This window comes from Penicillium manginii, assembly GCF_028828005.1.
Source record: "Penicillium manginii strain IBT 31320 chromosome Unknown utg000004l:1.0-7231830.0:1.0-7236170.0, whole genome shotgun sequence".
In the NCBI taxonomy this organism is placed as follows: domain Eukaryota; kingdom Fungi; phylum Ascomycota; class Eurotiomycetes; order Eurotiales; family Aspergillaceae; genus Penicillium; species Penicillium manginii.
This window is the reverse complement of record NW_026643105.1, coordinates 2,964,231-2,987,439: the sequence shown is the minus strand read 5'-3', so window position 1 is coordinate 2,987,439 and position 23,209 is coordinate 2,964,231. Positions and strand designations below refer to the sequence as shown.

Sequence of the window (23,209 nt, the reverse complement as noted above, 5' to 3'; positions counted from 1 at the left end):
GGATACTATATTATAGCTTACCCTAAGTGATTACTAAACCTGATTCTGTGTAAGATATTTTTTCTACATAGCTCCGATTTCGTTCCTAGGAGTACGGTTCCCGTCTAGTCTCTACTCCTGGGAAGTGTCCGTGTAATACTTCTTATTAGCTGCACGTGACGTATATGTACAGTGACCTGTTCTATTAGTTGATTAGCTCTCGGTGGCCTATTTGTAAGTTGCGGCCCCTTAGTCCGCGGGGTCCGTAAGAAGAAGTTAGAGTAACTTAAGGTATAGATCTTAGATATAAGTAAGATAAAGCTTAGTATAGATCATCCTAATACACTAAAAAGCATAGCTAACCTCACATTAATACACAGAAAACAGGGCCGATAGGAGAAGGCAGAGTAGCCCCGAGATACAGATTATAGAGACTCGTAAGAAAAGCTCGGCGCAGAGCATCTTAATACAATAATAAGTATAGCCAATCTTACGTCGACACATAGGAAGTAGGGCCGGTGGAAGGAGGCGGAGCAGCTCGAGGTGTAGGTCATGGACACTCGTAAGATAAAGCTTAGTGCAGAACATCCCTCAATATTAATGAGAATGGCTAACCTAGCTTTTACCATGCAATCTGCCGGTCAGTATTCCCAAGTGATTGATTTGCTAAAAACCTGCGTTGCTAAGCAGCACCAAATATTAGGCCCTAGTATCCCAGTACACAGTCTTATTCCGTCACCCTGCTCACATGTAAAACTGGGGATCCGGCCATCGATATGTGATCAATCCATTCCTTCATTTCATGCTGCGTTGGCTACTGTAGGTGCCTCCGGTGTGGCAGTATATTCAACTTTGCGGTTCACGTGTTATTTAGCTGAATCATCAATCATATATTGATGACTGTGCGTTTTCCTGTATATGTAATTTACAGCTGGCATAATAAAGCCTTGAAAGAACCTGATTCTGTAAGATTTGCAAAGAAGCCTCTGCGTCCGCGCTAACTGTATCCAGTGTAGTATGTTTCAAATTGGGGTTCCAGAAACAATCTCTCTCTGTAAAACGTGGAAGCCAATTTCGAATCTGAGTGTATAAGTACTTTTGTATAACCCGCTCCACAGGTGAGCGATCCGAACGGTCTACTCATAGATGGTCCTCGCCTCGACTTCAGTCGATGAGACTATCAAGCTATAGGATACAAACAGCGAGAAACGCCTCTGGGCCCGCAAGGCCAATTGCAACCTGGTTAGCTTGGTCACCTTCTCCAGTGGTTCAAGTCTCCTCACCTCGGCTTCCGTCAATTTCATATTAGAAAATGGTATCAAGCTGTGGGATGTCGACACTGGGGACTGCCCAACAGACCCTTCATGATGAAAGACATGTCACAGTAAAATCATTTGACATTACCATCCCAGGTCTCCAAACTGATAACCGTACCATATATTTACCTTCAATTTTAAATATAGGACTATTCCGCGTTGATCCTCAAGTGCAGTGATTTAAAGGATATACTCTAGCAAGCTATGGAGAATATTCCACCATGTTTATAGGACTTGAAGACATGCTAGATGTACTCATACTTCAACCACCTTATGCCAACCTAGAGATATTGTACCCTGGTCCTACAGCAGAGAAGGACTCTAGGGCATTTTGTGACGCTGGATTATAGCCTCTTCGTTCCTGATACCCTGAGAGCATCCGCGGCCGCTCAGCCCTCGGTGGGTTATCCCATCGCGCTTCCCCTGGTGACGGCCACCTTCGCGGCATAGCAGGTGAGCCAAGCCTATCTTCCTGGCGTCTTGATCGGTCAAGCTCGGGTCCTGGCGCTGACTCCTCCATTGCTAGCATCATCTCACGTAAATTTGTGAATTCGCCGGACTTAGACGCGTTAACGATATCCGACCATTCTTGGATACAGCTTTCTTTCGCTCTCGCTTGCATTATCAGATGCTTCTTCTTGTGAGCACGGATTGCCTGTGAGAAGCTCTTTCGAAGTTCATCTGCTTCTTCTACCATCATGGCCGCGCGATCTGCAACGTCCAGCATTTGCCGCAGTCTTGACTCCTGGTCGTATGCAGAGATGACATCGAGCTTGGGTATCGAATAAACAGGACCTTCAGGAGCCGTTAACGTGCGTGGGATTCCAAAGGAGAAAAGATAACACGCCTTGGCGGAGAGACTCAGCCGTATGTCAAACTCTGCCTCACAGTTCACAAACAACAGCAAGCGAACAATTTCAGGTAACCCGCTCTTACTCCCCGGTTCCTCGTACAGTCGCCAGGAAGCATGTAGTCTGTCTCTTATAGCTCCATGGATGATTCGGACACCTTTGTACGTCGACTTCCGAGTCTTTGAACCTTCCATACTGATATTTACATTCGATGGCCCGCCGGTGCCAGCGGCGCCAACTGTAAACTTCTGACCGGAGGTGATCTCCTGTTCGGAAACCTCCATTCGATCTGCCTGGGGCAATACTCCCCGGATGTGAGGACCATGTTCGGAATTATTGGAGCTGACAATAGCGTCGACCTGGGCATACCGGATGCGATGACTCATAGAATATGGTCGCATGAAGTTGAGCTTTAGCTGAATCTCATGCATCTCTCTCCCTTCGTGTACACATGGCCTGATAGATTCCAATTTCGCATCGAAGCTGATATCGTGGTTGTCGTAGCTAGCTAGGACGAAACCGTCGCCGTTATCGCGACGTACTCCGCTCCAGAGATTGGGGTTGGATTCGGTCGTCAGGTGCATCCCTCTACTTTCTTCCTCGGGATTTTCGCTTACCTTTCCGATCGAATCACGGATAGGCCGGCCCACTGTATCATCACTCATAGGTCTGGTATACGACAAAGGCTGCTTCTCGAGTTCATCAGAAAGCTTCGAATATTGAGCAAGCAAGTCCACTATCTCTTTCAAGCCCCGCTGTTTGGCCAGTTGCAGCGCCGACATGCCTTCATACCCTTTCATGTCAGCATCTGCCCCATACTTGAGCAAAAGCTTCACGACATCCTTCCGCCCAAACTGGCAGGCCTTATGCAGCACCGTATTCCCATCGTCATCAACCAGATTCACATCCGCCCCATACCGAAGCAGAACCTCCATAACCTCAACCTGTTTCCCACTCAAACACAAATGTAACGCCGTCTGTCCCCAATGATCAACAACATCAGCTGCCGCCCGGAACTGAAGCAACATCTCAGCAGTGTCCTGTGAACCCCCAATCGCCGCTTTATGCAACGGTGTGCGCCCATCATTACCCTTGACATCAATTTCCACATCAGTCTCAAGCAGCAAGCGCAGGATCCCGACCGTCCCGAGATTACTCGCCACATGCAGCGCCGTCTCACCGTTATTCATCATCTTGTTAACGTCCGCCCCACCCTCAATCAGCAACTTAACAGCACCCTCATTCCTCGTAGAGCAGGCAACATGCAATGGCGTGTTTCCGAGGAAATCCCGAGCATCGACATCAGCACAGCGTTGGATAATGAGCTTGACAATCTCTGAATTGCCGCTAGAACACGCCTTGTGAAGCGGCGTTTGGCCGTCTCTGCTGTCGACGTAGTCGATTCTCGCTCCCTGTGACAAGAGAGCGATGGCTCTGTCGACATCGTTTTCGCCGGCAGCATAGAGTAGCAGGTCATTGTGCGCGACCTGTACTAGGTTATCTTGAATACTCATCATTTTTGGTTAAGGCGGGCAATTAATTGCGCACTCACGGCTCCGTTCATATCCGCCGAGGACCCTAGAATATCGCCATCTTGCGCAGACTCAGGCCGCTCAGACTTAACGGAGATTATCTGAACTGGCTCAGTGCGGTATCGACTGACTCGGTCGTCCATGGCGGCCAGAAAACTGGTCACTTCCGCGAGAGTAAAAAGCTCCTGGCGGTGCTGTGCCGAGTGGGCTCGATGCTTTGACCGATTACTCCCGCTAAGGTGAGAGGTTTGGTTGTCACTGGGTCAAGTGGGGATTGGGGTCGGGCTCAGCCGCACTTCATGTCACTACAATCCAACGATGTGTTCTTGATACAGTAACCGGCCCCACATGTGGGGCCGGTTATTATCTAAAGCCCCTCGTGAGGTACACTCCTTCTGTGTCCAGCTGTCGTGACTATTCCACGCAGTAACTCACAAGACCTGTCTTTATGGAGTGTAAAGTCGTGTGAGCCATCAGATGTGACATTTCTGAGAACAGGCTTTCTCAGATATCTATCCTTCCGGCGTAATTCAATAGGCTTTCCACTGGAAAGGCCATTTTTGGCCAAGTCTTCCACATTTTTGATGCCAAAAAGAGCACCGTTTCGGAGGGCAATGGCTAGGAAGAAATAACCAGACGTAAATTGCGGTTTGTGGGTCATAGAAATAGATTTCAGATATCGGTTTACAGTTAGTAAAGGTGATTTCAATCGAAGCCAACCAGATCAAGGCTGCTTTTTAAGTAACCCATACTGCCTAACCTGGGGTTCGATTCCCCTTGAGTCACGCCTGCTTTACTTTCCACTCCACCTTCCAAGGTACCGTAGCAGATAGAAAAAGAACCAAAACGATCTCTTTTGTCGAGAGTTAGCCATATGATATCCCAGAATCAAAGTTTAATCACCTCATATCTTATACCTATAACGCTTACCACGTTATGGGTGGGCAGGATGACACGAGTACTAGTATTGTTGATTTTTTTGAGACCCTATTATTGTTGTTAATTATTTGCTTTTTTATCAATTTTCTTCAACTTATTTTGCCTTTTTTTTTGAGCAGGTTTGTAAAGAGAGCAAAATGAAAGCGGACAACGACATAAACAGCCATGCTCACGAAACTTGAGAAGTCGGTGCGGTATTTGCGGCCATCTGGGTCCGGGTAATAGGCGCTCATAGAGTATGCGACGTGACGTGAAACCCAATATTCACCGCGGAAGAGGATCTCCTTACGGCATATCTCGCCCTTGTAGGATGAGCCACCGTAGCCAGAGCTGCCGCCGCCGCAGTCCTTAGTTACCATGCTATCTGAGTCGGTCTTCACATAGTAGTCGGAAACATAGTAGCCATCAGAGGTCTTATCCCAGATAGAGTTGCCGTGAATATCTTCACCATATGCCTGGCAGGTGATCTTGATATCGGCACCCTGGTCGTATGATGTGACAACCACATCACCCGCGCCTTTGCGATAATTGACATCATCGGTAGTGATTTTGTATGCATTGGCCATAGAGAAAGCTGCAGCTAGGCTCAGAGCCAAGTTGATAAGCTGCACAATGGCGAACAGAGCCAATTATGTGAATACTGCGTATTGGTGATTCTTCAGTCAGAGTTATTGTGTTTCTTAGGACTCTTTTTCCTTTCGATTGCCACAAGAGATGGTGCAAATTTTGATTGGCTTGAAACTTGTAACCAGAATCTTGTACTTCAGGCAGGACTTGTATAACTAGTGTGTCGATCTTCAACACGTGTCGAACGCGATGGGATTGCACAGCCCAACAGGATCATCGCTGAGGCAGATCTGTCTAAAATTAGTGCTAGGAAGTATGTTAACGAAAGCTGGGAACTTGTTGTAGACGATGGGGAAGTATGCATTTGAGTTGATTTTCCCGCAAGTTCAGAACTCATCTACAAAGACCTCGTAATTAGACTTTTTAATTCTCAATTTCTCATAAGACGAGGAAGATGGTGAATATGAATCTTACCCTGGGGGTTAAATGTCCCAAGTAAAATATCCGAGGCAAATACGATGTGAGGTTCGAAAGCTTCGGTCACGCTGCCAAAAATAGTCCCGTTTCTATACGAGTCGCATGGACGATCGGCAGGGTCTAACCAAAACCCAAGATTGCTTGGCAGGAGGATGAAAGATCAACAAGCCACTGCAATCTTGAGGAATGAAACGAACAGGATGTAATAATTATTTTCCGGTGCCGCTAAAAGAATTACTCTTGAGCCTCGCGCTACACGAGTTGCATCTGCGATTGGCTGGGTTATATCTTCAAAGCGGGCAAACCCCGAAGAAAATATGTCGGATGGAAACTCGCCAGCAGTAATTCAATTCTGGAAGACCTGTTGTCCCAGAAAAATACTCTACTCCGGTTTCGCCCATGTAACAACTAACACAACGCAGAAAATGGCCATGAAGAGGCTGAGAGAGATGAGTTGACTGGGGCTCGAAAGCGAAACCAATAAGGTTTTAATCTTGAGATTTCTGTAGGAGATCCGTGAAATGGGTGTCTTGGCCGTCGATGGTTAGTATATGCGTTTTTCCGCTCTCTCCGTCCCACTTTTCGTGGCATTATTGAAGTGCCAAGCCATTCAGCGGCTAGTTTTTCGGGAGATCCAACCCTTTGGAGAATAGGCGTTAGTTTGCATAAGGTGGAAGAGCCTCGCTCCCCTAATACTCAGCTTCCATGAACGCAGAGCCTTTGAGTATGAACACTGGATCCATCAGCTGGCCATCAGCAGCGATACACTCAACGGCTGTGATAGTCTCTCTGTGTCCAGATCCAAGGAGATCTTGACTTCGAATTGTAAAATAAATTTGTTGAACATGAAAGTGGTAATTTGACTATGATCCTAACTGCTCGATAATAGTTCTACACTTTCCTCAGGCTTGAGCCGAAATCACCGAACAAGACGTCATCCGACAGATTTCCTGCCTTCACGCTCTCTATGCTTTCTTCTCCGAGTCAAACTCCATACAGAGCATTAGAAGATTAAGTTTGATCCATCTAAATGTGAAAGTCCCTATTAACAACTTAATGCAGGATTCTTTTTCGACTCCCAAGTCCTTCATACTTCTTCGTCAGTTCACACAAAAAAGGGGTGGGTTAGTGCCAAGCCACCCGGTCCGGTCGGAGGTAAACAACGAACCCGACCTATTCATAGATGCAAACACGAGAGCTAAGAGCCTCTAAATGTAGGAGAATCTTGGCACAGCCATCCATTCAGCTTTTTGTCAAGACTTAAATTGATCCACCTGTGATTTTACCTGATTGGGCAATGCATGCCAACGTCAGCCACTCTGAGCCGCTTAGAGAACTTTCCTAGTCAGACAAACACGCAACGTCACGGCTTGTTTTCGCTCGACAAACGAAAGAACTTGATGATAGAATTACTGGGCATGTATAGATTCGCCGAAGCACCGCTAGATCGAACGTCGGTAAGCTAGTGTTCATCTTTAGAATATACTAAGGCGTTACGATGCTATATTCGGCCTGCCCAGAAGAGACCCACGATACTAAGACGAGAGTTTACGAAGTCATAGTTGAACCCCTCCTCAATGCGGTATGTTAGGCGGTCGATTGATACTCATTGACCTCAAACTTAATCACTACGAATAGCTTCGTATACAATCTTTACTTGTCAAAATGCCCCGCAATTTGGGTCCTTCTGGTCATCGTATACATCCTTGGCAGCCCCGATCAACATCATTGTCAATTGCCGATCGTTCGTGATGAACTATTTTGGGCTTCAGCTGAAGAAGACACGAGAATGAGCAGATGGAGTGGCCATGTCATTCGAAACTTCACGAAGAAACTCATGGCAATCAATCCGGATAAAGCATAAATACCTCCATCTTTCCTGCCTTCTATGACCATTATCTACTCATATCAGACTCAAGAGCCTCAATCAACCAACCACTCCCAAAAACTCATTACAAACTTTCCAGTTCATTCAATCTCCCAAACAATCCACCAAAATGAAATTCGCCGCTACCACCATCTCCGCCCTCGTCACAGTGCTGCCCATGGCCAACGCCTGGATCTTCTCCACTACCGCCGGTCAGTGGGATGGCGAAAACAACCGTCGCTGCACCAAAGCCTCCTCCAGCGCCGGCGAGGTTATCGACTGGGAGAATGAGTGGGGCTCTGACTGCACCCTGCGCGTGTACAGCGACAGCAAGTGCCGCACTCAGATTGGTATTGCGTCGGATGACTGGAATGACCACGAGCTCAGCGCTGCGATGGGTAGCTTCAAGGTTTCAAGCTGCTAGTTGCACTACGCGCCTATAAGAGGGTCGGTTAGAAAGGAAGGGGATTTGGACATTCATTTGCTGAGTTCTTGCTGGTTTTATTGCCTTTATGTTCTTACTTCATTGTGACATTCTACACAAGTATTGCGGTAAAGAGGAAATGGACTCTTTGGTACCATCGGGCTGCCATGGAGAAGGTTCAGGCAGCTTGAGAATATATAGGAATATATCTAGAAAAACATATTCAGGAACCAGCTTTGTTCTACGCCGATGCATAACCTTCCCAGAATGAGATCCATGGTACCCCTTCTTCAGATTGGCTCATTAAAAAATAGGAGGCTTGTGAGGTATATACTAGCGGGTAAGCAGATGAGTCGTCTAGAAATACAAATCTTCTCGGTCTAGTTTCTTTCAGAGACGGACATATTCTCAGCTTTACGAAACAAGGGGAAAACTTCACCAGCGTGCGGTCAATAACACTGCACTAGCAGCGAAATTCCAAGAAACTAAAACCTTCGGGATCTTACCTTAGGATGTGAGGTACTAGATTCCGGAAGAGGCCCTTCGAGAACCATATCAGGATTGGTTAGAGACCCCCATTCACGGTTGAATATTATTAATGCCGATCAATTCTGGAAATACGAAGTGATCAACAAAATTGTGGGGTGCCTCGGTTCTGTCATCCGCCAACACGAAGGAAATTTCTTTAAGGAGCTAGTTTGTGCTTTCATCATGTAAAAGTATTCAGGCTTGTAAGTTACTTATCTCCTTATTTATCCGGCGAAAGTTATCATGGAGTCGCAAAATAATGAAGATTTGTGCATAGCTGTGCGATCAGTGATTTTCAAAAGGCATGTTTGTTAATTATCTCTTTTGCTCTGAAGAAGCCAACAGCTTTGGCCTACCATATGAGAGTTGTATACTGGTTTATTAATCGGCCGTGCAACTTCGACGCCTATTGTCTCTCTCCAATTCGGCTATACCAAGCGACGATCCGACAACTTCGCTGGATATCACCAAATATGATGAAGATCTCCCAAGGCTAAATCTTCAGGTTTTCAATCACCCACTTGACTCGGCTATAAATTCCTTCTCTTCTTCCTTCTCATCCTTGAAATTTGCACAACCTCCGCACGAGAAATCCAAGGGCGAACAAATCAACAACCATAAAGCAAATCGATTCAATTTCTATCAGTGGAAATCAAAATGAAAGCCAACCTAATTTACATTCTCGCCATCTTTACCGCCGGCGTATTCGCAACCCCCAAGCCGAGTCTCGGCAACACCCTAGGTGCGCGATCCGGTACCTGCCACAAACCTAGCTCCTGCAGCAAATTCTGGGCGGGCAAATGTGAGCAGTACTGCGAACCTTACAAGTTCTCTCATATGACCAGCGACGGGTGCCATACTTTTGCCCAGAAGTGCTGCTGCGATACTACCAAGGCCTAAATCAGGAGCGCTTGATCCATTTTTGGGCAAAAAGTGTGACAGGAAGGAGGGTTGTGGTATGATACGCTGTCAACGAACTTAACGGTGTGATACCCGTCTCGACCCTATTGATATTCTTGGGCTTGAGGGCCAGAGTGGCCGTGGGGATGAGCATGGAGTCGCTACTGAGGCACCCGCGACGAAAGGCGTTGTTGCGGAAGTAGACCTCATCACCATTATTGAAGCCCAGGCTCGCGCCCTCCTTGGATGATACACCACATTACTGTCCAATTGTATATTGGTGATGGCCAGACTATTATTCCGGAAGCCTTGAAAGGTTGAAAATTATATATATAACATAATATCACCAATCACCTACAAGAATCCCATAAATCCACATGTATACAATAGAATTTATCACGGGGCTGCCCTGAGCCATTTTTTGCGGCGAATCACTATCAATTTCTGGAATCTCCCACATGGGAAACTCTCTTAAGTCGCTCGAATATCTAACTAAGGCTTCGTTGTAAAATCTGTGACTCTATAGGCAGATTCTGAATAATTTGGACTATATACCATATGGCAGGAGAGGCTAGGCCCGGTTTAGTGGGGACAATGTAAACAATCCTCCCTAAAATACGAGAAATGGCCCACAACCCTTTAGAACTTCTGTGTCACAGCTCTCATCACCAATATTAGGCAAAAAAATCACCCTCGAAGAAAGAAAATCATTGTAGTAGGATATTTGAGGCCCAAAAAACTCGCGCCTAGCCGCTAATCAGCTATACTCCTCCCAGATAGATCATTAATTATCGCGTTTTGGCCTTCCTTCATTTTGCGGGCTAATACCTATCTGACATGAATCGACAATGAGTACTGTAGCTGAGGCTCTTCGTATATAGCTTGTGTGTGTAGAAAAGGGGTAAAATACTCCGCGCAGGGATCGCGATTGGCATTGAATACGAGGACGGTACCCCGATAGGTCCTGCTATTGTGGTTCTTTGGTGGGATGCCAAGGCTCGTGTAGAGGGTGATAGACCACTCCGGTTCCTTTTCCGTCCTTTCGGCCCGCCCCTGCTCAAGTCAAAGAATTTTTGCCAAGGCATCGTCCGCTAGACAAATGTTGCTCTGTCTCGTATTCAGATGTAACGACAATTCTCCTTGTTGATCATCACCCATGGCAATTCCACTTCAAGAGCATTTAGTATATGCACGGACATCGCCTGAGATACGAAAATGGCAAATTGCGGCTGAGGCCTTGGGGAGCCTACCCTTATAACTATGAGCCGTAACCCTTCCCGGGATGGTTTTATCATTACCACAATTTACAGTATACTTCGCAGCTCTGAGCCCTTGAATTATTTCCAACGATTTTTCTTCTCCAGAAAGCTTGATTCAGAAACAGCCATGCGTTTTCTATGTGTTGCCCTCATGGGCCTCGCCTCTATCTCCGTCACCACTGCCAGCGACTTTCAAAGCTGGGATGACATTGTCGGGGACGCCCCTCAATGCATAAAAAGCTGCCTCGACGACTTTTACAGCAACGCCGGCCTCAAGGACGAGTGTGGAAGCAGTGATGACGCTTCGATGAATTGTCTCTGTAACGCATCATCTTTCACCGCGGCCCAGTCTTCAGCAAATGACTTGAGCACCTGTATCCAGAAGGGATGTGACTCTGGTGACCTGAGCGAGCTTTCCTCCAGCCTTTCAGACTTTCAAGATCGATTTATGGATGCTGCTGAACAGTGCCAAAGCGGCGGTAAGCTTTTCTATAATCATTTTTTAGCCCGCTCAACAGCTACTGAAGATAGAGCCCTAAAATGCTGACTCTGACACAGACTATGATAAAAATGCTGCCAGCACTTTGGTTCCTGGACTCAACGCTCTCCTTGCCTCCGGAGCTGTGCTGCTCATTGGTGCCGCTCTATGAAGCCCTGTCGCGTCAGGGCTTTAAAATTCAGTGAAACCAGCTAGTTATTGCTAGTCGCTATACCATAATATAACGTCTCGAAGATTTAATTATAATAGACTTAGATCCTCCGTGATAAGAAGACATGGCAGTTTGTAAGGACTCAAATGCTTTGAAAGATAGCAGTAATATTGAACGAATGTATTAAGCTGAGAGAGAGAGAAGAGAAGAGAAGAAGGAGAGAAGCTCCTATCGCAACTATCTACACATGAGCGGCTGCCCGGGTCATGTGCTTAAGGCACGTGCCCAGGCACTGAAGGCTTCGATCGTTACACAGTATATAGATCTTTCTGACAGGGTAAATGACCTGTATTGTGCTGAACATGGCGTCGTGTTAACATGTTTTTGATCATGCTGAGCAATAATCTAATCTGTTGGTATGACAAAGATCCCTCACAGGGCTTACAATTAGCTTGAAGTCTTTTGTTCAGACAATTAGAAATCAGTTTCAGGTTATGTGGTTGCAATCTGACGTAGAGGTATCGTTAACTATTGCTTAGCCGAAATAACCCGATATAGTCCACTTCAAAAGCCCTTGGGGGCCGACCGCTGCGATGAACCAGCACGAAACCTCTTGATTGCAGAATTGTCATTAGGTCTTATTCCATGTAATTTGACCAAGTTATTGCCAACTTCAAGCGACGATCGAGCGAAACTTACCTGGGTCCGAGTGCAGGAGCTCCCGCTTCATGCTGGTACTACTTTGCTCATGGTTTATCACATGATACGCCGCTCCACCGAGACCATGCTTCCGGAACAACTCTGTCTCATTATCTTCCCACGCGACCATCAAGCCGCCCTCTGAGGGCGTCAAATTTATCTGGTGTGGCATGTACCGGAGTAGACGTGGGATCTGGTGCATATACATCATCTCGATGATTCAAGGGGTCTTAGAGGCTCCAAACACCGAAGAGATGGAAAGGGATAAGAGCTCTTCTACTATGTGGCCGCAAAAGAAGGGTTCGTGCTTTCCGCTTTCTTTTTTCGCCCTGCGAAGAATCCAGTTCCGACACGAGGTTCGCTGATGTATACCGTCAAAGTCCAGCCATCGGTGGTAGATCTTCAGCGTGCTTCACTGGTGATTGTGCACAACATCGGTCCTGCTTTCGTACCCTTTGACATGAATCACTTGAATCCCCTACATCGAATCTAGCAAGGCAAAACATGCTCTCGAGGCCTTCTGCATAATTCTAAATAAGGTGGTGTCTGGGGGACTACAGATCTCGGCATTCTGGAAAAGCTTCGAAAGCTCTTCCGCGGCGCTAGGGATACATGTGGTCGATCGCAGCAGACGCCACGAATTTGTGGCAGTCTTACCGGTCCTTTCCCAACTGACTCTCGTATAATCTTGACGCCCTAACTAGCATTAGCCCGTGACAAGTGATGCAGATATTGGATTCCGACAGACCTGGGCTCCGGCTGTTTCACAATAGAAGAATTCCCTGCCCTCGGACTGGTAGGAGAAGCCACTAATATCAAGAGATATTGCAGCCACTCAATTAATTCTTCAAGTGCAATTAGTACAACAGGAACTTGGCCCATAGAATAGTTACCCGTTAGGTCACGGGTACCAACCTCCTGCTTTGCTACACTGACGCTGGTATATGTGTTCGAGCCCATACTTTGGAAGCAATCTGTTCTGTTCGCCAAAACCTCCCTGTAGATTGGCTAAATGAATAAGGTGAATTTTATTAGCCAGTCTTCCTGATATTAAAACCGGATATCTCTTACGGAAATCTCGGGGACCACGCTATCTCTTCACCTAGCGAAAGATTTGTCATTTTCGCACTACCCCTAAGCGTCCATGAATCCTCTTTCGCAAAACAGGTATCATGTCAATTAGGATACTCAATCCCATGAAGTGCAACAAGTACGAATGTATTCGTTATTTGTGTCGACCCTTAGCAGCATGCTCTCGAGGGTAATACTTTATTGATGGCCATCTTTGTGGCCCTTACAAAGCCTATGAAATTTCAGATATTTAGACCGCTCCTTTGATTTTATGCAATTGATTCTGATGAATGATTAAGGAATATCTAGAAAGTATTCCACATTTTGACCACCGCCACACCCGGCTACTTATTTTACTTTTCTTCTTCTTTTTCCTGGTCGGGCCATTTATTTACGTGGCTCGTAGGCCCTTTCCAACAACTACACTCGTTATGCACTCTTATCGACTATTTTATCATGGTGGTGTAGAAATTACCAGAGGATCGGCCAGTATCTGTGGGGTCTGTCCGATTTCGATTCTCTTGTGTAAGTAGAATGGAATTCAGCAAGGTTTCTCTTTTTTTTGACACGAAGTAGGGATGCGGAGAGAAATTCCTTTGCGATACCAAGCAGTCGCAAGATAATCTAGCACCTTTGGCATCAATCCTTCAGTCTTGGCGCGGCGCAAGTGAGCATATCGTTGAGGTCATCGGATCTCTCTACCCCTATCCAGCTCTTGTCGAACCAGTTCAGGTGCGTCACATACAAACGAGTCAGAAATGAAGGGACCAGAATAGAACTCCAGCATGCATCTGTTGACGTCAGAGCGCCATGCATCTAAACAGAACCAATCACAAATGGATGACCAGCGTAATATACCTCATTAAGGGCTCCGACAGCGCCATGACCAGCGTACCAAGTATGTCCCCCAGGATACAATTGGCAAAGAACATAGGGCAACATTCTAAACGAGTGGGTGCAGCACTCCTAGGGAAACACACCCGGCAGCTGTATGATCAATTATCGTGGAAAGAAACAAGCGTACTGGCCTAACTCCGGACTGATATGGCAAGACTCAACGGATATCTTCATCAAATTAACATCGCCAAGATAGATTAATGTGTATGTGGATAAGTAAGAGAGACTATAGAATACTTTCTCTTTTGATATTAGAAGTAGACTATATACCGGATAGGAATACTATAATATACCTACACTTACTGAGGGGATATCCTTCTTTCTAAATAGAAAGTTACTATTAGATAATCAGAACTAGATACTGAATCTAGAAGTAGTGTGAGCCTTAGTATAGTTTGTAATCACTATAGGCTAACTAGACGTCACTTAGCCATATTAACTAATATAAATGTACCTCCCCCCCTAAACTAACCCCCATCTACTATCTCGTACTAGAGACTATAGACATACTTCAACTACTAAGAATAGGATATTAAACACTTAAAGAAGCGCCTTTGAGCCAGTCTACTAACAAAATTACTATCCCGCGAGGATCCACCGCGATAATGATAGCTGAGATGATATATACAGAAAGTAACCCTGTATGGGCTGCAAGGAGACATTGTATATATTAGGACATGTATTGGTAGAAGAGTGACAGTTGCGCTTTCGGCTTAGCCGCCAGGCGCTAATAAAGTGTGTGTGTGTGTGTGTGTGTGTGTGTGTGTGTATCAAGTCTAGAGAAAAGAAGAAGGAGAAAACAATCTAAATAGAGGTTTTATTAATATCACCTCCAACCCGGTACCTCCTATCGCGATAGATTCCTCCTAGGTATCACCGTATCTTCCATCTCGAGGCCGACCAAGAGGCAGCCTATCGTCACTCAGTTCTGAAACTTGACATCGAATTTGCGACCAGAGTGGTAATTTTCTGGTAGATATTCTGAACCAGAATGATTGGCGTGCCTAGAAAGCCGAGGAAAATGAACCATGTTGGTATACGTTCACGTGAACAGAAGTAGATCATTTGAGCGAGGTGGCTTAGTTAAGGTGTTGGCAGGGACGGGATATTGAGGCGTGAGAGAATGTATAGTTGGAGGATTTATAGATTGAAGGATATCGGAGGAAAATATGAGGGTGAAGAGGATGAGTCCAAAGTTTTTCATGTATGTACTCTGTACTTGTGAGTCTGTTTCGTAGGACAATATCTTTAGGAAGTGAATATTCTGCTGCCTAATGTCTAGATCACGTGATTCAAGTATAGACCTTTGTCAGGAGAGATACGCGGAGTGTATGGCAAAATACCGAAGGACTAGACGAGAACGGCTATATTAGATTAGGTAACTTTCTGTCGGAACAGAAATGTAAGTCCAATCAGGTCCACGGGTAGCTGTCTGAGTTGTTATGCCAGTACCCATACAAACCTGTAACTTTGGGTGTGAAGATGACTAATCTCGGCCAGTCTATAAACAGCAAAGAAAGAAAACAAGATACGACCGCTACATCTTCTATTACTTGTTCTACATTTAATACCACCTCTTAAAATTGCGTAGTCATTGCTGATTGATTTAGTCACTGTAGCTAACCTGGGAAAGATCCAGGAAAAACATATGGCAACGACTTAGTGAAGACTTGATTTTATTTAGAAATGTGATTCTTTCAGCTTCTTTGGCTGTCATCTCAAACGACTATGTAGTATCTGCAGTCAGTGGCTCATGAGAAGAGATAGAAATTACATGCATATGTATTCCCTCTCATACCTAGGAGGGCCTGAATATACTCCCAGTGTTCCGGGTACAAACTGGCATATTCCCAGTCAAGGATAGCCATAACACGGCCTTTAAGTTTGTTAATAAGAATATTCCGTGGAGCAAAATCCGAATAAGTGAAAACGATATCATGGTTTTCCATTGGTGTATATTTCGCGTGATGCCGCAGAATTTCTGGTGCTGATTTAACGATATCTCCTAGGATAAACTCGTTAAATTACTGCTCGGAATCAAATAGGCCGCCTTCGATTGATACAATCTGACCAATTATAGCCCGACCACGATTTATCGCTCCGATATAGTCGCCTTTCAACTTACGAAGTTAATTCATATAAGAATGAAGCTCGTTGGCAATGGATAGCTTCTGGTAAGAGTTTAAAGTATCCCACACTTCATTGAGTCGCTTGCCAGGTATATAGTCAATTACTATGGCTATGATTTTCCCATCTTCATAATGAATATGATAAACTTTTGGTACAAATATTGTAGTTTTCGCTGCGATAAACTGCAGTGTTTGTGCTTCATGGGCACGAAGATAGCCTGGCTTGACAACGAGATTGTTATCATATCGAATAATCGTGTGGCCGCTCAACGAATGAAGAGTTGTTCCTTCTTGATCTTTGAATTGCTCCATTTCTAAACCTAAATATCACTTTTTGTGGTAAGAATATTGGATTGGTTGTGATTAGCCGAGCTGAGCAGTAAAGTACGAGTGTGAGTGAATGGGAAAATCTGGGTTCGCTGTGTAAGGGAAAAAAAGGCGATGATGGCGGGGCCGCATCTTGACCGCTGATGCCAGTGCGCTAACTGAAACGCCAACATAGCAGGGGACTCATCGCAATTGGTCGGCAGAGAGCATGTGATTTTTAGTATCAGGGTCTTCTCAGACTGTTCAGTGTGCATTGGAGGGCGGCGCAACTATAGGTACTTCCTGTCAACAACAATATCTGGAAATCACTGAAATCAAGCAGCCCTAGAACATTCATAACTGTTGTTGTATTTACTAGATTCTAAAATTCTAGCAAGTTTAACAACCATATTTAATACTTACAAGTCAGTCGGTCGGAAATGGTGATTCTGCAACGATAGATAGCCTAAAAACTCTTGTTTTTGACAAGGAAAACTGGAAGGAAAGGTATAATCGCTGCATTTTGAGACAGCTTTTGGCGTATTGTGAAAACAAAATCACCTATAAATCTCATCGGGCTTTCAACTACAGTACGAGCAAAGGAGCTAGAGTATTTGGATCTGGCCAGACAGCGCGTATTTTGACCGTTGAGCACCAAGAGAATTTGAAAATCATTAGCCGAGCAAAATTCAACGGTGTTACATGTAAGCAAAGTTGATGGGACGATTATTATGAATAAAAAAATATAATTCCTGACCGTCAACTGCGCTTGAGCTAGAAAATAGAGCGGGCAAATTTAACCACTTGATATTTTTCACTAGGAGTGTTTTGCTAGAATTTTCATTGAATTATTATCTTTTAAAGTCTAACAATATAAATCAAGGACTACACTAGTACCCGGGGCATAAAAAAAGGAGAAAGGATACTGCACATTGATTCAAAACCAAATATTGGATTTGAATATGCCACCAATATAGCCTTTACACTGTCTAACCGCACATTCGTTGCCGGTGGGTGCTGCGCTTCCATCATCTACCTTTATTCCTCTTTGGTTATAATAGGCTATAATATAGAGTCTGTTGCATGGGGCGTGCAAAGTAGTAACTTTGGTCCGTAGCTACTTACAAGTCAACTTCATTGACAAATATTTTTGGCATAATATGAGGTGGCCGGCTGCTAGGAGATAGATACTGAGTCTGTTACTTATATTGGTGATTTTATCAATTCTGGTCCAGTGGGTATATGGTAGAGTGGTATTATTATTGAGTTATGATACATTGAATTGGGCTATGATACATTGATGGTCGATGGGCATCCGAATTCGCTTACACATTCTGCATGATACCCGGCCTTACAGCTTCCAAGATGGCCGAAACTTCATCCCACAGCTTGAGGCGCGCCTGTCGACCTTCGTCACTGCGCACAAACTGAGAAAATGCCGTGTTTTCAACGTGTCCGTCACTCATATAAGCGCCGTGGCTTTCAAGCCCAGCGCTGATTCCTGCAACTGAGAGTACGCGATCCCACCTCGGTAGACCGGGCGAGAATCAGTTTGAATAGGTAGAACGACAACCCACCCTCGCGTCCCAGGGCTGAATGACAGAGACCAGGGTTGATCATATTGATGATTACCTCTGATCCGCGTACTCTGCCAGCGAGCTCTTGGACCAGTAGTACTTCCAGAAGTTTCGACAGTGGATAGCGCTCGCTCATCTTTGCTGTTGACTGATTGGAGAGAGTCTGCAGAATATTGTCGGACTTCCACTCAGGAAGACCAACCCAGGCGTGGACTTCGCTGACCACGAATGTAAGCCGTGGCTGGCTCTCCGGAATCTTCTTTTTGGTAGCTTTTAGTACTGGAAGGACAAAGAGCGAGAGCAACAGTGTGCTGACGACGTTCACAGTAATGGTGCGTTCGAAACCTTCAGCGACTTCAAAGTTACGAGTCGCGACCGCAGCATTAAGAATAGCCGCATCGAGTCGGGGTAGCTGGGCGATACGATCCCCGAAGGACACAACCGACTTGTAGGAGGCTAGGTCAACTTCCCACACCTCACAGACACGCCGTCCGGTCGAGGTTTCAATATTCTTCTTGGCCTCTTCGCCGGCAGGTACATTGCGCACTGCCAAAATGACACGGGCAGCTCCCAGGCGAACGACATGGCGGGCTGCTTCAAGTCCGAGGCCGACGTTGGCGCCAGTGACGAGCACCGTCTGATCAGCGAAGGACTGCTCAGGGTAGGACGGGCGAACAAAGAATTGGGAGTAGAGAAAACTTGGCATCTTGTCGGATTATCCAAGAGAATGATTGAAACATTGCGCCGTCTGAAATCGGAATGGAACAGGATTTTAAGTAGGTCTTTCAATGGCAGGCAGAAAGTCATGACGAAGCGATGGACCGGAGATTAGACGGCGATAACCGTGCGTTCCCTCTCGGAAGAAGGGCAGCATCCGCTAAACTCCTGGCTACACGGGATCGACAAACGCCGAGAGTCCGAGAATCGCGTATTTTGACGGATGGCACGGAGGGAAAAGGCTGCGAGGAGCGACTGTTGATGAAGAATGAGGTGAAATAGAAATAGGTCGTCAGGGCTGCCAAGCCAAAGAGAGCAAATACAGTCAACGTGCTACTTGATAATAGGGTGAACTCCGCACTTTTTATTGTACTAGTAGTCTTCAAGTTGTTAAGCAATCTCTACAGGGTTTTCCTCGTAGCCAGCGGGCTGCTTGCTTCTGTACTTATCTCGTCATTACCCACATAGTCAAGAGCTGGTTTCGTCCCTCTCACCTCTCCTCTTTATATAGAAAGCTTACCATTGCAATACAACCCACACGCCTCATGGATGCCTCGCAAATAATTATTAATATCAATATTAAAATCAATAACTAATGGTGACATCTCTAAGCGGAGGGGGAGCACAAGCACGAAATATTCCAACGCTAACCCGATCTTCTGCATGATTCTGCCCTGGGCCAACTACTCGATGCACACAGGCACGAGCTTTGGTTCTCCCCAGTAGACGTTGCAACCGAGTCCCTACTAACACTACCACTTCATCTGGAGCGGCAGGAACACGCATAAAAACAGCCTCACGACCTACTCCGTCGCTACCAAGCTCCTCTGTGGATTCAAGGTCCGCGACTTCTAAACCGTCATCCTCGTCATCCTCTCGAATTAATATCGCCAGCGTGCCACCGTCCATATGTGGAGGAGAATAATCGCTATCCCCAGCGATCATCCGTTGAGGGTTATAGTATTGTATGCCTATCGACTCAGAGTCAAGCGTCGGGGTCCCCATCAAGGGTATCTCCGACTCGAGAACGTCACAAAAGACTATGTTGAGCAACTGATCCCGAAAATGCTTCCATTTCTGATTTTCACAAATTAAGCTCGAGCTTTTGTTGTTCTGAGGAGGTGAATGGAGGTCCTTACATCGTGTATTGCTATGACCGAGCGAGAAAACTCGGCTGGGGGAGAGATACAACCATCTCGCTGGTCGTTCTTTCGAAAGAAATTGATACCTTCTTTCGGTATTGGTGTAGTCCCACGAACGAGTTCCGTACCAAAGCCTGAGTATCCTCTTGTTCGTTGTTTTATTTCATTTGAGAGCTGGAAAAAGCCTCGGGCCTTGGAAATGTTAAAATGAACTGAGCCAAAAGTAAAGGTAGACATTAGGAAATTGAAACCAACCTCACGCAATAGGCCTCCATCAACCGCCTGCTTCAGTTCGGGGGAACATAAGCGAAAGGCACCGTATTTAAGTAGCGCTTGTCGCAACTTGGCAAGGGTTGCGGGGCTCTGCTCTGTCGAAAGGTCAATGATAGGGAGAGGGCCCATGGTGAATATGGTTGGTAAGAGTACAGAGAGAAGGGAAGTAGTGGATATAAAGCAAAGCGGGGTAGAATAGTTTAGTTCATTAGGCTTACAATAGCTGCAGCTGATAACCTGATCGATGCCTTCTTAGCAAAACAGCTAACAGCCAATATTGCAGTGTGTGCTTTGTATGATAATCAGCTTGGGGAACATCGATGGCTTTTACGACTGTCTGAAAAGCATTTGGGACTATGCATCGGAAGCCAAGCCCTGCATCGAGATGTTTTTTGCAAGCGAAAAGTGCAGGAAGTACTATCACGGGCAACCTCTTTCCCCTGATAGATCGCTTTGAGGGTAAAGGTTTATGCCAACAGATAGATCATGGACGCTGCCGTCAAGTTGGAGGACGCGCCTTGCTTTTGCCATTTGGAGAATTTCCTGCGATATAGACCCATGCACTTCTCAGATAGAACAGTCACAGACGCCCTGAAATCGGGACATGGCGAATGATTGGGGCTTATACTGAGTCAGACAGAGGAAATTAAAAACACTCAAAGGACCACTGATGTGGCAGTTGAGCATGAGAATTCCATTGGCTTGAAACCTTTGAAGCGGCATGCCGATTCTGAGGAACTAAATAAACGACAAGTAAATGGTTATCTTCTGAATTGGGAGTCGTCATTATTTCTTGAGCGGTTTTCTTCTTAATAGACATTTAGATTGAGCACCGAAGTTATGACAGGAATAACTTCATATTTTCATAAACTAAGAAAGTCACCCACGTACTCGGCAGCACACGAAACAAATTCGGACCGAGCCCCTTATAGAAGCCCGCAAGTCCCTCCTTCGCCCAAATCTGCCTCATAGCATCCGTCGTACCACGATACAACAAGTGAGCCTCATATGTTTGTAATCGGGATCTGACAACCTGATACGGATACGTGACACAACCAGCAAAGACCTTAGACAGACCAGAGAGCACGAAGAAATCTAGATTTCCAAGTCGGGTTCCAGTCGCAAGGCCCGCCTTGTCACTGTCACCCATGCCCACGGTATCATCATGGCGCATCGAGTTCGACCGAAGAATTTTAAGTCGTTCATATGCCATAAATTGAAGAGCACCATGACTAACGCCAAATAGAGCCGGGACAAGACCGCGATAAAACCCCTTTACACCTTCGGTTGCATAGATCTGCTTTATCCCGGATGATAGGGAAGTATACGCGCCCGGAGCTTGTGAGCCGGTGGAGAGCATTCGGGTCTTGATTACCCAAATTGGGTTTGTGAGAGCCGATGTGATAATTCCTGGGTTGGGTTCGAGATCAGACCTATTCACAGAATAGTTCACGCCTTTATGAGCGGGCGGGGCTCCGAAAACGTTGAAAACATACCTGCGATTCCTGATGTCAGAAAGTAATCCGAGGATGTCAGTGGTCCTAGACCTGCATCTCCATCTCGTGCCCGGTATCTACCAGCGATATCCTTCAAGCTGCCGTAACACAGGAAATAAAGGGCCCAGCCAGTCGAGTTTCCGACTAGATTCGGACCCAATCCTCTGTAAAAAGCTGCGAGGCCACCTTCATGACGGGCAATTTGACGGATGATACGTAACGAGCTGCCGAGGCGCGAGGAGGAAGATCGATCGACTAGACACACACAGAGAATGTTAGACCAGGACTATCAAATGGGGGATTTGGAGACATACCTTGAAGTCTGATCTTGACCAAGTCGAGCGGATGGAGGGAGACTGTCGAAGCTATACCTGCTGTGAATCCTGCTACGGTCTCCACAACAGATGAAGAGAGGCCATTCTGACCAGTCATGAAAGTCCCCCAACCGAAGCGCGTCGGAAGTTAGAAAAAGCGAGTTTGGTGTCGTTGGGTTATGATGGTGTTGCGGAGTGGGTTCGTTTTGCCAGGCGGTCCGGGAGATGACGGAGACGGGGCGTCGCGGCCAACCTTAGGGAACTAGGCGCGTTCAAATCTTCGAGCAATCGCGTGGGAATTGGGGTTGCCTCATCTTCTGAAGGATACAGAGAGTGGAGGAGAAACTCATTGCGCACAGTTTACAATATACGGGGTAAAGATCAATTGTGGTATACGGACTGGCAGAGAGCGATCATGAGAGCAGCCAATTGCAAGCACGTGCAATGACAGGTAGATGATTATGTCGAAGTCGATTGATTTAAAAATACAAATGGTCGGGTTATAATTTCATAGCATAGCCCAGCCTCACAGTGCTCAGATATCGTGGTGTCCAAAAAGATCCCATCTCCAGAGAAGAATCTGATCGGGTAAGACCCATCGGGGGGGACCCATTTTCCCAAGGTACACTGGCATCTCTCCCATATCTAGTCCATCGTCCTGAAGGCGTGTCTTTCGAATTTAAGCGAGAGGAGAGAAAAGCCTAATCATGATGTTAGATCTCACAAGGTGACTTGCCGAATTGCGGGAGAGGGAGAAGGTTCGAGGCTAGCTCGCGTAGGATCGGATCGAACATACTTGAACAGAGAAGGCTTGGGCTCGCTGTATGAATAGCCTGTTGATTTCATGTTAGTCACCTTGAACTTATGGGAGAGGCAAGTGGTTGGGGTTCGATCAAACATACCAAGGTAGATAATGAGAGGCAGATAGCCGCTGGCAGGTCGCAGTATGTTAGCCTGGTTATGGAACAAGCAGAATATTATATCGGTGCTAGCATAGAGCTCACTAGTGAATGGCGACGCGGGAAATATCAATGACCTTGGAAACACGTTCCTAATGGCGAAAAGAAGTCATAATTAGTCTTCATGCACAGGTCTTCACAGAATCGATTAAGTGGCTAACCTTGGTCTCCTCAGAAAGCTGAACCATTTTGATGGATGTGTGAGTGTGGATGAAGGAGGGAAAAGTGTGGGCGAATAGAAGCTGTTGGTAGGAAGTTGAGTTGGTAGATGGAGAAGAGGACGTCGCGGGAGCGGAAGGTGGCTCAAATCAAAAGTTTTTCGGCAGTCGGAAAACCCCAT

General features: G+C 46.0%; 9 protein-coding genes across 9 annotated transcripts; 3 read left to right on the top strand and 6 right to left on the bottom strand.

Annotated features, from left to right (window-relative positions):
* Positions 1-1,566: 1,566 nt before the first annotated feature.
* Positions 1,567-3,821, bottom strand: N7533_004857 (ankyrin repeat domain-containing protein; the record flags this gene model as incomplete). Its single annotated transcript, XM_057101507.1, has 2 exons — positions 1,567-3,633; positions 3,699-3,821. The coding sequence occupies 2 exons, from the start codon at positions 3,819-3,821 to the stop codon at positions 1,567-1,569; spliced, it is 2,190 nt and encodes a 729-aa protein (XP_056961137.1).
* Positions 3,822-4,706: 885 nt separating this feature from the next.
* N7533_004856 (putative NlpC/P60-like cell-wall peptidase) lies at positions 4,707-5,183 on the bottom strand (the record flags this gene model as incomplete). Its single annotated transcript, XM_057101506.1, has 1 exon — positions 4,707-5,183. The coding sequence occupies one exon, from the start codon at positions 5,181-5,183 to the stop codon at positions 4,707-4,709; it is 477 nt and encodes a 158-aa protein (XP_056961136.1).
* A 2,475-nt stretch (positions 5,184-7,658) lies between these two features.
* Positions 7,659-7,952, top strand: N7533_004855 (uncharacterized protein; the record flags this gene model as incomplete). The annotated part of the gene is made up of 1 exon (XM_057101505.1): positions 7,659-7,952. The coding sequence occupies one exon, from the start codon at positions 7,659-7,661 to the stop codon at positions 7,950-7,952; it is 294 nt and encodes a 97-aa protein (XP_056961135.1).
* Positions 7,953-9,137: 1,185 nt separating this feature from the next.
* On the top strand, positions 9,138-9,380 carry N7533_004854 (uncharacterized protein; the record flags this gene model as incomplete). Its single annotated transcript, XM_057101504.1, has 1 exon — positions 9,138-9,380. The coding sequence occupies one exon, from the start codon at positions 9,138-9,140 to the stop codon at positions 9,378-9,380; it is 243 nt and encodes an 80-aa protein (XP_056961134.1).
* A 1,386-nt stretch (positions 9,381-10,766) lies between these two features.
* N7533_004853 (uncharacterized protein) lies at positions 10,767-11,289 on the top strand (the record flags this gene model as incomplete). Its single annotated transcript, XM_057101503.1, has 2 exons — positions 10,767-11,118; positions 11,198-11,289. The coding sequence occupies 2 exons, from the start codon at positions 10,767-10,769 to the stop codon at positions 11,287-11,289; spliced, it is 444 nt and encodes a 147-aa protein (XP_056961133.1).
* A 6,427-nt stretch (positions 11,290-17,716) lies between these two features.
* On the bottom strand, positions 17,717-18,674 carry N7533_004852 (uncharacterized protein; the record flags this gene model as incomplete). Its single annotated transcript, XM_057101502.1, is given in 2 exon segments — positions 17,717-17,892; positions 17,909-18,674. The coding sequence occupies 2 exon segments, from the start codon at positions 18,672-18,674 to the stop codon at positions 17,717-17,719; spliced, it is 942 nt and encodes a 313-aa protein (XP_056961132.1).
* Positions 18,675-19,270: 596 nt separating this feature from the next.
* Positions 19,271-20,229, bottom strand: N7533_004851 (uncharacterized protein; the record flags this gene model as incomplete). The annotated part of the gene is made up of 3 exons (XM_057101501.1): positions 19,271-19,762; positions 19,825-20,019; positions 20,083-20,229. 3 exons carry the CDS (start codon positions 20,227-20,229, stop codon positions 19,271-19,273), a joined length of 834 nt encoding a protein of 277 aa, XP_056961131.1.
* Positions 20,230-20,938: 709 nt separating this feature from the next.
* On the bottom strand, positions 20,939-22,028 carry N7533_004850 (putative mitochondrial folate carrier protein Flx1; the record flags this gene model as incomplete). The annotated part of the gene is made up of 3 exons (XM_057101500.1): positions 20,939-21,510; positions 21,597-21,851; positions 21,911-22,028. The coding sequence occupies 3 exons, from the start codon at positions 22,026-22,028 to the stop codon at positions 20,939-20,941; spliced, it is 945 nt and encodes a 314-aa protein (XP_056961130.1).
* A 602-nt stretch (positions 22,029-22,630) lies between these two features.
* N7533_004849 (mitochondrial import receptor subunit TOM7) lies at positions 22,631-23,057 on the bottom strand (the record flags this gene model as incomplete). The annotated part of the gene is made up of 4 exons (XM_057101499.1): positions 22,631-22,743; positions 22,813-22,841; positions 22,915-22,961; positions 23,031-23,057. 4 exons carry the CDS (start codon positions 23,055-23,057, stop codon positions 22,631-22,633), a joined length of 216 nt encoding a protein of 71 aa, XP_056961129.1.
* Positions 23,058-23,209: the final 152 nt, after the last annotated feature.